The sequence below is a fragment of the Cryptomeria japonica genome, chromosome 8 (assembly GCF_030272615.1).
Source record: "Cryptomeria japonica chromosome 8, Sugi_1.0, whole genome shotgun sequence".
Taxonomy (NCBI): Eukaryota; Viridiplantae; Streptophyta; class Pinopsida; order Cupressales; family Cupressaceae; genus Cryptomeria; species Cryptomeria japonica.
In genome coordinates, this window is record NC_081412.1 from 532,545,290 (window position 1) to 532,560,615 (window position 15,326).

Here is a 15,326-nt window from a genome sequence, read left to right on the forward strand (position 1 = left end):
GTTCTTCCTGAGCTATGTTATATGTGATGCAAATGTCTGGAAAGAAGTCAAGATTAATCTTGCCTCCTTTGTTTTTGTGATAACTCAAAGCTCAATATTGTGTAAAAGCTTTGTTGTTTAATGACTCTTGATCAAATTCGTTTGATTTCCCTTGAAGATATAGATGCATGCGACGTAGGAAGGTTCTATGAGAGACAAAGATTTGTCTATTAAGATAGAAGAATTTCCTCCTTTTGATAAGATCTTTTGAGCTCAATGGTCTTTTATTCAAGTTGAAGTTTTGATGAAGATTCTTCTTTCTCAAGATGTGAAGAATGGTCATATAGTTTGATACTTTTTTTTGTTTCTCTTGGTTTTTGATCTTTTGTTTTTGAAAATGTTTTGTGTTGGATGAATACTTTTTTTGGATTTTGGATTTATGATGTTTCTTTGACAAGAAAACAAAGAAAGCACACAAACACAAGAATGTTGCCTCAAAGGCACAAGTAAGTATGGGTCTTAGATCAACCTAATCTTTTAAAATTTTTATGACCCTTTCCTTCAAATGTATTTTAGGTGTTTTCCAAAGCCTGAAGTTGGCTCAATTTGTACTAGTCTCGACTCAAAAACGAAAACACTTCAAGCACTTTTTATCCCTATGGTCAAATGGCCAGTTGTGATAATTTCAGCCCACATAGATTGATATTTCTTCGACTTTGGTACTACATACCTTATGAATCCCGTCGTGGCAGGTAAGGATGTGATATACTAAGTCTTGGATGAGTATACCAAATAGATGATCCCTATGATGGGGGAGTCATCACTTTCATCAATCCACAAGTGACTTTTCAAAAAGCTATGTTTCTTCTGAAGGAAATATGTATGGTGAGTATCTTGGTAGGAAAACCATCTATGCTCTTGCACTGAATTTATCACAAATATCCTCAATCAATAGAACGGGTGGGCTACTACTTAAAGGTGTTTAGTATTGTTCGATGTTTTCGGACATAAGTTCATTCTGTAGTGACTCACTTAAGAGCCTTGTAACTTGTGGTGGGGCCCATTTGTCCTTTCGACAAGTTACACTATAGGAACAGCTATACCCAAGGCTACAACTTTCGCTCTCACCTGATTTCTATAGCGGCTCGTAGGATTTACTGCTCGAGGTTATTCCCAAGAGTGATGTGTCTCTTGGCAGGCCCCTCTTAGAAAGATAAAATTTGAGTGTTACTAACACTTTTCTCTTGCACCTAGGACCACGAGAGCCAAGGGAGAGGATAGCGTGTGTTAGAAGTAGGACCACTTGATAAACTCTTTTTGCACAAGTGTGCCAAGCACAAAATACACTTGTTCTTTTTAACCTATCATTGCAATGATGTTTTATCTATTTGGAGATGTTGCTCCAACAACCATGATGTTCTTTTTAACTTCAAAGACAATATGTTTAAGTAAACTAGAATTTGAAATCCTAGTCAACTTAATGAAAAACACGTTTGTGTAAAGTAAAATCATTTTGCAACAAAGAGTGACACAAATTGATTGTTCTTTTTACTTGCCCAAAAATTGAAGTGTGGATTGTGATTTTTAAGTTTGATGCAAGAAAGAAAAATTTGTTTTGTTTTGTTTTAAGCACCAAAATAAATTGTATCCCTAACTTGCAATGAAAGCAAATTTGTGTTGTTGATTTTAGAGCACCAAAATAAAATGGATCCTAACTTGCAAGGAATGAAATTTGTGTTGTTGAGTTTGAGAGCACCAAATGAAAGTTTCTGATTTTAAGTAACAAACGGGGTTATTTTAAAACCTACACATGAAGCAAAAAGTTAGTAAAATCCGACCATATGGTGGGCTTCCACAAGCCTAAGAAAATTTATTTTATTGATTACATGGCCTTTTTTACAACGTTCTGTTACAATAGCACTACTCTGTGTGCAAATAGAAGCGCTACTTAACACAAACGTGCTAAAATGATGACAAAAGTGCACTAAAACATGGACAAACGCACTACTTAAGACTCAAACACACTCATATACGGACAATAGCGCTAAATTTGAGACAATAGCGCTATTGTAAATACAATAGCGCTAGAATATCAAATTACAATAGCACTAAAACATGAGAAAAAGCGCCAAAGCGTGACCTGTGTCAAGCTAAACTGTCAAAAAAGTTAGTTTTTGTAACAAAAAATGTTGTTGGGTGTTGGATTCACATCAAATTCACCAAATGATGCTCTGCAAAATGGACAAGTGTTATATTAAAGCCCGTGGTCGTATAACACACAAAAACAACAAGAAACGAGGATCAAAGGTTAGTGTTATTCAACCAAAAACTAATCTAAGAAGACATATCAAAAGAGACACTAAAAGCATGCTAAAGTATTTAATTAGGGAAACAAACATCACAAAGCATCTACAAATGCCTTCTAACATGCTCTTAGCTCCTTCTCCTTTTTTCCTCTCCTCTCCAAGTTCCAAATTAGTGTAGCTCTCAGCAGCTTTTTGCACTATGGATGCTTATAGAGGTTCAAGATTGTAGATGATTAACTATGCCATGCAAGTGTAAAACAAACTAATTAGATATATTATGAAATGAACTAAGATTTATTTTAGTCCAAAATGACAATATATGTGATTTATGCTAAATGCTCTCTCTAAAATTCACTATAGATTAAATGCATAAAAGTTTTCAGGATCTGGATTATGAAGAAATGGGCTCTATTTATAGGAAAAATGGAGCAATGGATGGTTGAGATTGAGTAATCTCAACAAGGGTCGAGATTGAATGATATTCAATCCATGCGAGGACTTTCAACCCAATCCCAGGATGACAAGTGTCAATATGAGATAGGTTGAGAGAAGAGAGAATAAGCATTAAATGCTTGATATGACCTGAAGGTTAACTTAGGAGTCAAGGTCAAGGTTGGGTTGAGTGAATAAATTCTTTATTCAAAGATTGAAGCCTTTATCCAATGGATAAACTCTTGTGCAAAGGTTAAAGGGATAACCATGGTCAAAGCAATAAATGCTTGAGGAGACACATGAGTCACATGAGGGTTGAGTTAGGGGTTAACCATAAATGGTCATGTAAGAGCCATTAATGGTTTGGAAGACTTTAGAGGTTAGCTTGTTGTACACACAAAGCATTAAATGTTTTTCAAAGACTTTGAAGTCTTTGAGAAGTGACTCCAAACTGCTTAGGAATGTGACAATAATTAAGGGATGGATTAGGCTAATTAGGAAGGGGTTAGAGGAATTTAGAAGGGGGTTTAGGAGTGCAAGTGGATTTGGTGGGTGAGGGAGAATAGGATTTTAATTAAAATAAAATAAATTTATTTCAATTTGTGGTTGCAACTTGCATTTGTAGGAAAATGCAAGTGGGGGGTGGTGAGTGATTTAAATAAATGTTTTTAATTATTTATTTAAAAGAGGATAGGGGGATTTAAATGAAATAAATAAGATTTATTCATTTAATTGATTGTGAAATAAAAGAGGAAAGGGGGGCATAAGGGACCTATAGCCATCCTTCACTGAGTATGAACCAGAAACATTCTTAGTTCAAATAAGTTCATCCTCAGAATCTTGAAAAACCAATGGCCTATGTTGCAATTCCTTCATATAAGCTAACTTTAATGCATTATCTACCAAAAGAAAATCAATGAATTTCCACTTAGCAGCAAGGTAAGGTCCCGAAGAATCAATATAAAAGTAACCAGCTACATGTTCTCCCCAGGATGCAACTGACAAATTATAAATAGGAGACCAATCCCCAATACTGATCAAAGTAGGATGGCCATTCCACACCTCATCCCAATAGTATGTGATTATTTTATTTTATATTTGTTTTTTTAATTTTATCTTTTGATTTTTTTAGTTTACCATTTTATCTTTTTGCTTTTTTTTTTAATCTCTCTCATTCTTCTAGTCTCTTCTATACTTCTCCATCTCATTTAAATGTTAATTCTATAATTCAAATCATAATTTTATTTCATCTTGATGATGGATCATTGAACATGATTTAGAACCTTTATAAAAAATATACACAATCGAATCCGAAAGAACTTAAAATCAACTTCATTGAATGAAGAAATCTGATGCCTACTAATAAAATTATGTTTTGATCTTTTCATATGAGAGTGATTTTTTCCCACCTAAATAAATAAAGTAACATATATAATTTTATCTAGTTTGTGAATTAATATTATTCATAATTTTATTATGTGAAATTTATAAGAGATATTAATTCCATATTGTATTATTTATCTAACATAAATTATTTTAAGGAGTCTTATAATAGATAGTGGTGGTTCTCCTATCAAAATGCAACATCTTTCATATATATGTATCCATATTATGCATGATTGATAAAAATGTGAAATTTTGTTTTTCTTCCAAATGAATGTGAGAGGCTACATTGAATATGGTGAATCAGTAGTAAAACAATATATATATATATATATATATATATATATATATATATATATATATATATATATATATATATATATATCCGAAATAATAAATAATACTTAATGTTGTTCAACATCTTAAATAAAATTATTACATCTCAAATGTTAAGTAACAAAGACATACTGAATACAATTATCAACAATTGTGGATAATTTGCAACTAGAGCACAATGAGCGGGAAAGGAGGGCGCTCTGGAGTGAGGGTTTCGGCACCTAAGGACTTGGATAATGGAGACGAGGATTGCGAGGCATATGGTGATGGTGGGGGCTTCTTCCTATTGGACCATCTCTGCTGCCATGATTGTTGCACTGTACTGTGTGATTTGTATAGTGTGTGGGTTGCGAGCAGTGATGAGGGCGATGTTGTTGGTTGTTCGGTGGTTTTTGGGTTTGGAGATCTGTCTCTTGCCTGGTTTTGGGGTCTTTTTAGGGGTGGATGGTGTCTTGTTTTCATCCCTCTCTGTTTGGTCCCTCACTCTCGATAGTGTGGGTTTGTCCTTGGAGTGCTACAGTGGGTTGTAGGCTGTTCAGCGCTGCCTTCTCTATATCTTGCCCATATGGGGAGATCTGTGTCTTGCCTGGTTTTGGGGTCTTCTCAGGGGTGTATGGTGTCTTGTTGTCATCCCTCTCTATTTGGTCCATCTCTCTCGGTGGTGCAGGTTTGTCCTTGGAGTGCTGCAGTGGATTGTAAGTTGTTCAGCGTCGCCTTCTCCTTTTCTTGCCCATATGGGGGGATCCCCTGTTCCTCTCTACTTTGTCGAGTTTCATGAAGAATGGATTTGTTTGGCCTTGGTAGAGTGTGGTTGTTTTGGAGGGGATTTGTTGTTTCTGGGATGAGCAAACCCTTTGGTCTTCTCTTGTTTCATCTTTGGCTTGGGTTTCTTCTGCTCACTTCCCCTGTTCTCCTAGATCCTTCCTGGTGATAGGTTGCTCTATTGTTCTGATGGAGGGGACTTTTTTGGCTGAGAAAGGATTGTTCGGGTTCTCTCTTGGCTATCATTTTTGTCCTTTGGGGGTGGACCTGTCTTTTGTTGAGTTAAAGACATGGTTGATCGACTTTCTCTCTATTCTGGGCAGTCCTCCTTCTGAGGTAAAAGATATTTTTCTTTGTTCGTCCATGACTGTAATGTGTGGGATTTTGGGATGCTCTTTTCCCAGCCTATCTGAGGTGGCCCTTTCTCCTATTGAGGCAGAGATTTGGTGGTTGGGAGCAGACGGGTTTTCTGCTTGCTACAAGAGAGTTTCCAAGGCTGATGATCTGCCTTCTTTCTAGTCCTATTGAGGTGGGGAGATGGTGGGAGAAGGTCTTTTGGGTGAGGATGTTGCTCGAGTTGCTAGCTGAGGCCACCTGCCATTACTTTCTTGTGGATCTTCATGGTCAGGTCTTGGTTTTTTAAACCCTGTTGTCCATACTTCTTTGGGGTTTGAGGCAGCCTTCCAAAACCCTCCTAATGTATGTCATGAAGGTTAGGGGATCCTTTCAAAACCCCCATGTGTTCTTTCAGGTTCTTCTCTTTTTCATGTGTGTTGGTTGTGGGAGCCTTGTTCGTTCCACAGGCAAGCTGGATGCTAGCAATTTTAAAGGGCCTAGTATGGCCAGTGATGGTTTTTGGTTAAGGGTTAGTTGTGCTGTTGGCAAGCTGATGACATTATAGGTTAAGGGAGCTTGGAAAAACCCTTGTTTGCTGGTTTTGGGAGCCAGTTTAAAACCCTTGATGAAGGTTAGGGGAGCCTTTCAAAACCCCATTAGGCCAGATTGTGAGTATGTGTTGATCTATTGTAATCTGGTGTTTTTGAAGGTGATGGGTGTTAAGATTCACCCATGGAAACATCTGTAGGTTAAGGGAACCTTGTAAAACCCTTGTTTATGTGTTAGGGACGAATTTGTCTAGTTTGTGGCTTGGCTGCTAGTATGTTGATGTTTTTTTTATTTTAGCAGAGTTGTAATGTGGGTTCTAGATCTTGGTAAAATCTAAGGGTTTTAGGTCCCTTCAAAACTTGTGGGGTTTCGGGTCCCCTCATAATTGTTTACAGGGTTTCTGGTCCCCTCAAAACCTGTTTACCCTTAATTAAAAAAAAGACATACTCATAATGTATATGATGTTTGTTGAAATATTTATGTCATCTTTTTTCTATACCAATGTAATTTATGTTTATTGATATCTTTGTATAACCTTTTTTCGATACTTGTAACATAATAAATCTTTAATTCATTTTACGGATATTTTTATGTACTCTTTCTTCTATACTTGTAACATAATCAAATTTTTAAGTCATGTACTTAATGTTTGTTGATCTATATGTAATTTTTTCAATATGCTTTTACCATAATCAACTTTAAGTCATGGATTTGATGTTTGTTGAAATTTTTATGTACCCTTTCTTCTATAGTTTTAACATAATCAACTTTATATCATGTACTTCATGTTTGTTGATCCCCACGCAATTTTTCCACTATGCTTTTACCATAATCAACTTTTAGGTCAATATAAAAAAATAATGTACATAATTAAATATTACATAAATGATACTATTTTATATGTATATAGAAATCAAATATATATATTTTTATATAAATAGAATTTAAAGATAAAAATAAATTTATTTATTTTTCTAATAAAAATAATATAAACGATATAATAACATAAAATCAAAATTTATATGTTTATGTAAAAAATAAAATAATTATATATATATTGAATTTTACAATTGACATTTTTTTGACAAACTTTTAAGTCCAAGTCTAATTCCACTACCAGTGTGAACTAGTTTTACAATTGACATTGCTAATTATACAAGTGATATCATAAAAAGAAAAAAAATAAGGAAATATTAAAAAATAAAAAAGCTAAAGGTCAAATCCATTCTTCACTTGATAATTACATCAACATTATAAAAGTTTGAATTAATTTTTTACTTTCTTCCGGTCAATTGAATTTGAGCTATGTGAATACGATCAATATAATTTAACCCTAAAATCAACGAGGAGAATAAAGTGCACGACTACGTAATTCAAAAAGCATTGTAAGAAAATAATTTTAAATTCAAGAACAAGATATTCTTGCATGCTCAAAAGTAATACGACAAGTTTTGTAGTAAAATTTACGCAGGTGGGCAATTAAAAAAACTTTTTTTTGCTTTGGAACGTTTTGAAATAACAAGCTTTTACAAAATATAGTGAAATCCCAACAACTAGATTCAGAAAGACGTACAATAATCTCCTCTTTTATTTATGGAGAATATATAAAAGTAGTCGAAACAATCCTATCAAAGACCCATTCGATGGACACATCGAATCATTGGAGGCATGCGAAAGGGATTCTTTCTTTTCAATACCCACTCTGAAACTGCCCAATTGTCTACCTCAACTCACCTAGTGTTCGTCCACTACTTTTCCTCATCAATCACCACTGGTTGGTTGTGGTGGTTGTGCTTGTCTTTCCCATTCATCACAGCAATACCCATATTGTCTGGCACTGCCACAGTCTCAGTATTTTCAAGCTTGGCCTTGTCATTGCACGAATAGGAAGTGGGAAGCATTTCCGTAGAGTCTTCAGTGGACAGCTTGCTGTCCTTCACTTTGCCCCACAGGACACCATACAGCCCTGTCACAATGATCACTGCTCCAAGAATGCTGCATTGCATTGCATTAACTTGAGTTAGAAATTTGTATGTTATGTGATAAAAGTACATAGGATTACATTTCGTGATCTATTAGTAGGAAGAAGAAGAGAAACAATCATAGTTTTTGATTAATGGTAAAATATGTTTTAAAGGGATTCAAAAGGATGCAGGGATCTGACATGTTTTAAAGGGACTCAAAATCCTGTACAGACGGATGTCTGAATCTGAAATCCACTTACAGAATGCTGCTGAAAGATAGATTATAGAGAAACAGAAGAGAAACAATCATTGTTAGAAAGTTGCTCATAAACTATCATTGAGAAGAAAACCGCTAGTAAACAATCTCTTCTTCTTGATTATGGAATATAGACTGATATTTTATTAGGTAGAAGAGAATCAATCATTGTTAGAAATCGGCTAATAAACAATCTTTTCTTTTTGGGTATGGAATACGAGTGTGGTCTATTATTAGGAAGAAGAGAAATGATTATTGTTAGAAAATGGCTAATAAACAATCTCTTCTTCTTGATTATGGAAAATGCACTGTAATATATTATTAGGGAGAAGAGAATAAATCATGGTTAGAAAAGTTGAATAAGCAATCTCTTCTTCTTGATTATGGAAATGGGGTGTGAGCTACATTAGGAAGAAGAGAAACAATTATTGTTTGAAAATAGCTAGTAAACAATCTCTTCTTCTTGATTACGGAATATAGGGTGTGGCCTATTATTAGGAAGAAGAGAAACAAGTTGTTGGAAAATGGCTAATAAACAATTTCTTTTTCTTGATTATGGGTATGGAGTGTGATCTATAATGAGGGAGAAGAGAAACAATTATTGTTAAAAAATCACTAATAAACAATCTCTTCTTCTTGATTATGCAATATGGAGTGTGATCTATTATTATGAAGAAGACAAACAATTACTGTTAAAAAATGGCTAATAAACATTCTTTGTGATTATGGAATATGTAGTGTGATCTATTATTATGATGAAGACAAACAATCACTGTTAAAAAATGACTAATAAATAATCGCTTTTACTTGATTATGGAATATGGAGTGTGATCTATTATTAGGAAGGAGAAAAACAATCATTGTTAGGAAATGGCTAATAAAAAATTTCTAATTTGTAATTATGGAATATGAAGTGTGTTCTATTATTAGGAAGAAGACAAACAATAGCTGTTAGAAAATGACTAATAAACAGTCTCTTCTATTATGAAATATGGAATGTGATCTATTATTAAGAAAAAGAGAAACAATTATTATTAGAAAACTGCTAATAAACAAAATTATTTATTATGAAAAAATATGAAATATGATCAAAATTTTCACCAAAAATATTATAATATATTTTCATGAACTGTAAAAGAATCATAACTTAAATATATTGGCTGTTTAGTTTTAATAGATATATACTCATTTTGAATAGGAAATGGCTAACAAACAAACCTGCCCACATAAATGTTCTGGTGGAGGATAATTGAGTCCATTATTGCTGAAATAATCATGGTCAAAGGACTGAATGCCGTGGCAAAGACAGGACCCTTCACTTTCATGCACATCCCTTGCACAAAATATGCAACTCCTGAACCCAGTATTCCCTGCGTTTATCAGTTTCTCAGTTAGCACTTTAGAGCCCTTAAAAATGAAGTTTTAGCCGGCAATGGGTAAACTTTAAAATAGCTTACAACATGATGTACTCTTTCAGTCGGTACTTCAGAATTTTTAAAATGAAGTTTTATCTATTAATTTGTATATTCAAAATTTAAATGATAGGTATGTTGTTTGTTAAAGAATTTGATCAAGTCTATATAATTTGATTTAAATAATATATTTAAAATTTTAATTTGTTTAGGTGGTTCATCTGAAATCATATTGATATATGAATTTTATTGAAAAAACTATTGTAATTTCAGATGAATCACTTAAACAATTAGAAACTGAAAGTATGTTGATTAAACTTTTCTATACACACTAAATAAAACCATTAAAAGACTTTACTTAAAGACCTTATAATTACCTTCTGCTTTAAATTTTAAAAAATGAAAATAAAAGGTAGCCTATTTTTTATAACAAGTTAGACCCAATGATCAACACTTACTGAATAGAAAGCAGTGAGAAGGTTCATGTCCCATCCGATTGCCCAGGTAGACAAGTGCCTTTCAACAGCCACGGTGATTACAGTTGACTGTATTGTGCCCATAAAGCATATTAAGGTGGCAAGAGAAAGTTGGGCTGGGTACCTCTCAGAAACTGAAGCCTGAGTTATGACATGCATAAAGTTAGAACATGAAGGAATCTGTTCAATATAATATGACCACATTATACTAAAAGCTTATTTTGAACAAGAAACAATTTTTTAAACAAGTAATGTTGGTTACCTGAAGAACAAACAAGGATGCCCAAGCAACCATTGCAATAAGAGAACAGATGAAACCTTTTATCATGTTACTAGTACTGTCATGAGAAGAAGCAGTTGAGGAATGGCTTTGGAGATGTGAAGACCAAGGCATGGGAACAAGAGCTCCTTTGTAAAATGTCATAAGCATTGCACCACCAACGCATAGTAAAGTTCCAAATAACTTTGCTTGGCTGCGTATCTGTCGAATCTTTACTTTTTCCATTCTAAACAATATAACATACGTCGAATCATAAGCAGTCTCTATGATAAAAGCTGTCTCTATACATATAATATTATGAATTACCTTTATGATAAGTAATACTTTTTTTAATTTAGAATTTTTAATCTCAAATCCAATAGAAAAATCAGCTAAAAAAGCCCATGCAATTACTTTAACATATGAGACAGATTGATTGAATTTAGACAAATGACATATAAAATTATATAGGTTTTTGCTCATTAAAGAACTAAAGGGAACAATTAAGTATCTCCCACTAAACCATTGATTGATTACATATCAAACGAATGTCATCAGTAATAAAATAAGTTATATTATATAGAGTTTTAGTTGCACAAGCTTTTGAAGTATAACAACTTCGCACATAAAGCTGTATCACCTGCAGACAAGAGCAATAACAAAAGCTGTAGCAGGGACCAAGTTATTCATTGCACCTCCAAAGGTAGGAGAAGTATATTTCAAACCCAGATAATAGAAATTCTGATCCAGTACAGGGCTGCACAAATTCATAAACAATTTTTCCAACTCTTTAATAACAATATACTTCCCATTCTCCATTAAAATCTGTGGCAGGAAACCAGCAAGAAAAATAGAAACCAGGTAACGAGAGCATCATACATACCCCAACAAACCCAGCGCAAATATTTCACAAAATATGCGAAAATCGATTTTGGTTCTGACCTTCCTGCAAAAGCATTTTGACAAAGCTGGTTGATTAAGAAACCTTTTCCTGTTAGAAGTAAACAAAGCTATATGCATTCTACTGAATAAAACTTAAATAAAGTTGGTTGATTAAGAAACCTTTTCCTGTTAGAAGTAAACAAAACTATATTCAGTTTTCTCACACTGATCATAGGTTAGGGAGTGTTATATAAACACCCATTAAAAGCAAACAAACTAAACCTTAAATATCATCCAAGAAGTAAAACAAAACTCTCACTATACCAATTTTTGTCCAAAACTTTTTCTTGAATCTAAGAACCATGAATTCCTTTCAAGAAGTAAAACAAACCTATAACCATACCATTTTTTTTAATAAATCTTTTATTGAATTGAAGAATCTTAAATACCTTTCAAGAAGCAAAATAAAACTATCACCATACCCATTTTTTTTCCCCTCTGAATTGAAGAATTTTAAATGCCTTTCAAGAAGCAAAACAAGTATCACCTTGATCATGGGTTATTTAGAAGATGATCTAAACATCAATTTACAAGCTAAACATACAGTTTTTTCCCAGGAACTTAGTGATTCACTAAGACCAAGAACCTTAAATACCTTTCAAGGAAGAAGGCAAAAGGAGCTAGGACCACGGTAGCAACTAGGTGCCTATACACAACCAGGACATAGTGACTCATCCCATCATTGAGAGAGATCTTGGTGAGTATGGCCATCCCTGCATATCCAAACTGCAGAGACGTCATTGCAATGTACGGCTTTGATTTCTCATATAGCTCCATCCTCTTCGCCATAGTTTTACTAAGTTGAAATCTCCTCTCTACCTTGGATTTCAACTTGATTCCTAATCTTAATACCACACTTGAGGCACAATATGTAAGAGTTTATGAGTGAGTGGATATTTATAGACAAACAAGATGCACCAAGACCTCCTAAGGAATGAACAAAATCTCTACACGCAAGCTGACAAAAAAATCCAATAGGGTTTTCAAACGGTGACTGCACCCTTTCGGGTAATTTCAAGCCACATAATTCACGTTATTTAACCCTAGGCAAACGTGATATATGTTGTTGGGTTGGGCAGATATTATTCAAGCTCTTGGACACAGTTCCTCCACATGAGATTGAGGGACACTTTTTTTGTGTTTAATTATTAGGAAATGGATAAATATGTAGTGTAAAGCTAGCGAAAGCAAAACAAAATGAAGATATGTGCAATCTGACGTTGCTAGTAGTGGGATATGAAAGATCATTACTCTCATATCTGCAATGAGAGCAATGTGAGATATGGGAAAAATATGAGTCACTTAGCATTTGTGGTCTGGTGGGGAATTAGAATAGCCATCTTTTTCTTTGAGATGTGACGAGGAAAATAGACCAAGAAATGGATGGGAGAAGTGTTTATAGGGGGGAAGATAGTAATTTAGAGACAGAAAGTGACAAGTCGAGGGGTGCATGAAATGGCACTCCATTAAAATGTTATCCTTCAGCTGTGTAGAATATGATTTTCTTCACTCACTCTGCAAAATTCAATGCAATATCATTATAATATTCATATAATCAACGACAATATCGTTTCCAAATGCTCCACATTTTACACCAGGGAATTCTATCGTGTTGTAGATGGACACCTCTTTTGCTTCTTTTCCGCCAACTTTCCTCTTGAGCCGGACTCAGAATCCATTATCTCTTTTAGGATCAAGGATTTTTAAGGGCTAGCGAATCTCCTTTCGGGAGTCGATTCTTAATAGGCATAATTTGTGTAATCTTTGCATCTTGAAAGATGAGTTTTCTCTTCTTTTTCTCTTTAGAATGTTCTTGGTTTTTCTTTTCAAGTTTCTATACTTCTTAGGCCCTACCACTGTGTCATGTTTAATGTTACTTTAGACATATTCTATGCAGTTACTGTGATGTCTTTGCTTATCACGAATGTTCTTTCTGCTTTCCTTCTTCTTTCGACTTTCCTTCCACATTTTATCATCCCATTAACATGGATAGAAGATTGTTGTGAGAAGTACTTGAACAAATTAATGGTGGGATATTTTACATGAAGATGCAAACATGGTTGTAGAGAGCATCCTATCACTGAGCTATTTGTACATTCCCCTTTCAAATTTGACATTTGATGGTTTTCATCAAGAGATATGTTATAGATTTTTGTGTTCACTTTTTTATGATTAAATAGTTGGGAATTCCGTTGGCATCCACTTGAAAAGATAAAGTATAAGTACTATAACAGTATAGCTTAAACAGATCGACTGTAAAAGCTATAACTAATAGCATGTATAAAGTATAATATACCATATTATGTTGATTTAACATTAGATTGGTAACAATAATGGAGGGGCATTCGACATACTCCCCACTCTCAGCCAACAACCTTTTCAACTTGCACTTAGTTGTCTTGCCCCCCATTTCCTCTTGAGATCATGGCATTGTCACATCCAATAATGGGAAGTATATGCCATGGAAACTCCCTATGCCTATTCGCACAAAACATAGGAATAGTAAGATCACTTGAGACATCAAAGTGACTTTGTGTATGAGTAACCATGAGGCTCTTTAGGAATTTGTAAATGTCATTGTAGTAGGCCAATAAAAGATGCAATTGTTGACAAGCAAGTTTATTTTGCTATAACTCAGCCTTTTCATCTATAACCAATCTCTATTTAACAACAAGATTCTCACTAAATTTAATGGAATCAATTTCTTTAAACCTAAATGCCTCAACATTAGATGGCAACGTTATATCACAAAACTCTCTAGGAGAAGGAGAAAGAAACCATACCCATAATTAATCATTTGATAAACCCCTATTAGTTTTTAAATAAAATCCTTATGCATTCAAGTTCCTAACTAAGGAACTCCAACTAAACCCATACCTTCCTCCAATTAAATCAGTTTGAAAATCCCTAAGACAACTTGGTTTGAACAAGAAAAGATAGAGTCCACACTTCTAATGAGGATCACAAACAAAGGTCATATTTCACCATGCCATAAAAATAAGAAGCCACCTCAAGACAAATAAAAAACTCCAAACCAAGGTTAGTTGCTAAAAATCAACTGGACATCACAACAATAATGCTAATTTGAATAACCATGACATTAAAGTGGCAAACATAATTGATGCTACATAAATAGGACAATAAATGAGAAAAAAAAAATATATCTATATATATATATATAGTTGAAAATCATACATATCACAATTATACACCCTCATTGAACTTGCACCAATAGTTTAAAGAAAGTGAATCTCTAATCCACAATTAGGAAAAATAAAAAATAAAAAAATTATGGTGGTTCAAAATAGAGACATTTATCTAAGTCACCCTAAAAGGAAAGATAGATACTACATAGCACTACTAAATGGTGGTCTTGATCTATGACATGCTATTGGCTAGTTAACCAACTATTAATATTTTAATTTTTGAATATGAAAATATCCTTCTTGAAGGTCATTTACTTGAAGAGTGAGCATCCTCTATGTATCTCCTTGGTTTCCAACCATGGGGGCTTCACTTAGTGAACCTAGGTTATAGCATGTCTACTCATGGCATACTAAAGATTCTCCATATTTTCAAAAAATATTGCCTTAAAATCCTTTTTTGTCACCCCCTCCTAATAGACAACCCGAATTAAAAGCCTCCCTTTTCACCAAATATTGTATTTTTCATAGGCGGGATTAAAAACCCCCCTATTTTCATCGATAGGCAATATATTGCACCCTCATTTTAGGGTTATTAAACCCCCCGATATGAATGCATGTGATGTAATATTGCCTAGCTAGTGAAGCCCCTATGTTTCCAACTAGGATGATTACCTTTCTTCATTTACATATTGACCATTCTACTATAATTATTTACGAAACATTAGACAAGGCTAGCAATATATCTACTAATACCCCTTCCCACCTAAACTTAATATAAAGTAGACTAC

At 34.0% G+C, this 15,326-nt stretch overlaps 1 protein-coding gene across 1 annotated transcript; it reads right to left on the reverse strand.

Annotated features, from left to right (window-relative positions):
* Positions 1-7,557: 7,557 nt before the first annotated feature.
* Positions 7,558-12,272, reverse strand: LOC131063718 (WAT1-related protein At5g07050). The gene is made up of 7 exons (XM_057997616.2): positions 11,988-12,272; positions 11,334-11,396; positions 11,091-11,207; positions 10,454-10,697; positions 10,174-10,332; positions 9,522-9,673; positions 7,558-8,078 (listed from the first exon to the last, which is right to left on the reverse strand). The coding sequence occupies exons 1-7, from the start codon at positions 12,179-12,181 to the stop codon at positions 7,832-7,834; spliced, it is 1,176 nt and encodes a 391-aa protein (XP_057853599.1). The 5' UTR covers positions 12,182-12,272; the 3' UTR covers positions 7,558-7,831.
* Positions 12,273-15,326: the final 3,054 nt, after the last annotated feature.

Bases quoted from the DNA above. Each gene is read 5' to 3' on its own strand.
- LOC131063718 (XM_057997616.2), bottom strand. From the start codon at position 12,181: ATGGCGAAGAGGATGGAGCTATATGAGAAATCAAAGCCGTACATTGCA. The intron at 9,674-10,173 runs GTAAGTGTTGAT...TGATAAACGCAG, and splicing joins TTCTCACTGCTTTCTATTCA to GGAATACTGGGTTCAGGAGT. The intron at 8,079-9,521 runs GTTTGTTTGTTA...AATGCAATGCAG, and splicing joins CAGAACATTTATGTGGGCAG to CATTCTTGGAGCAGTGATCA.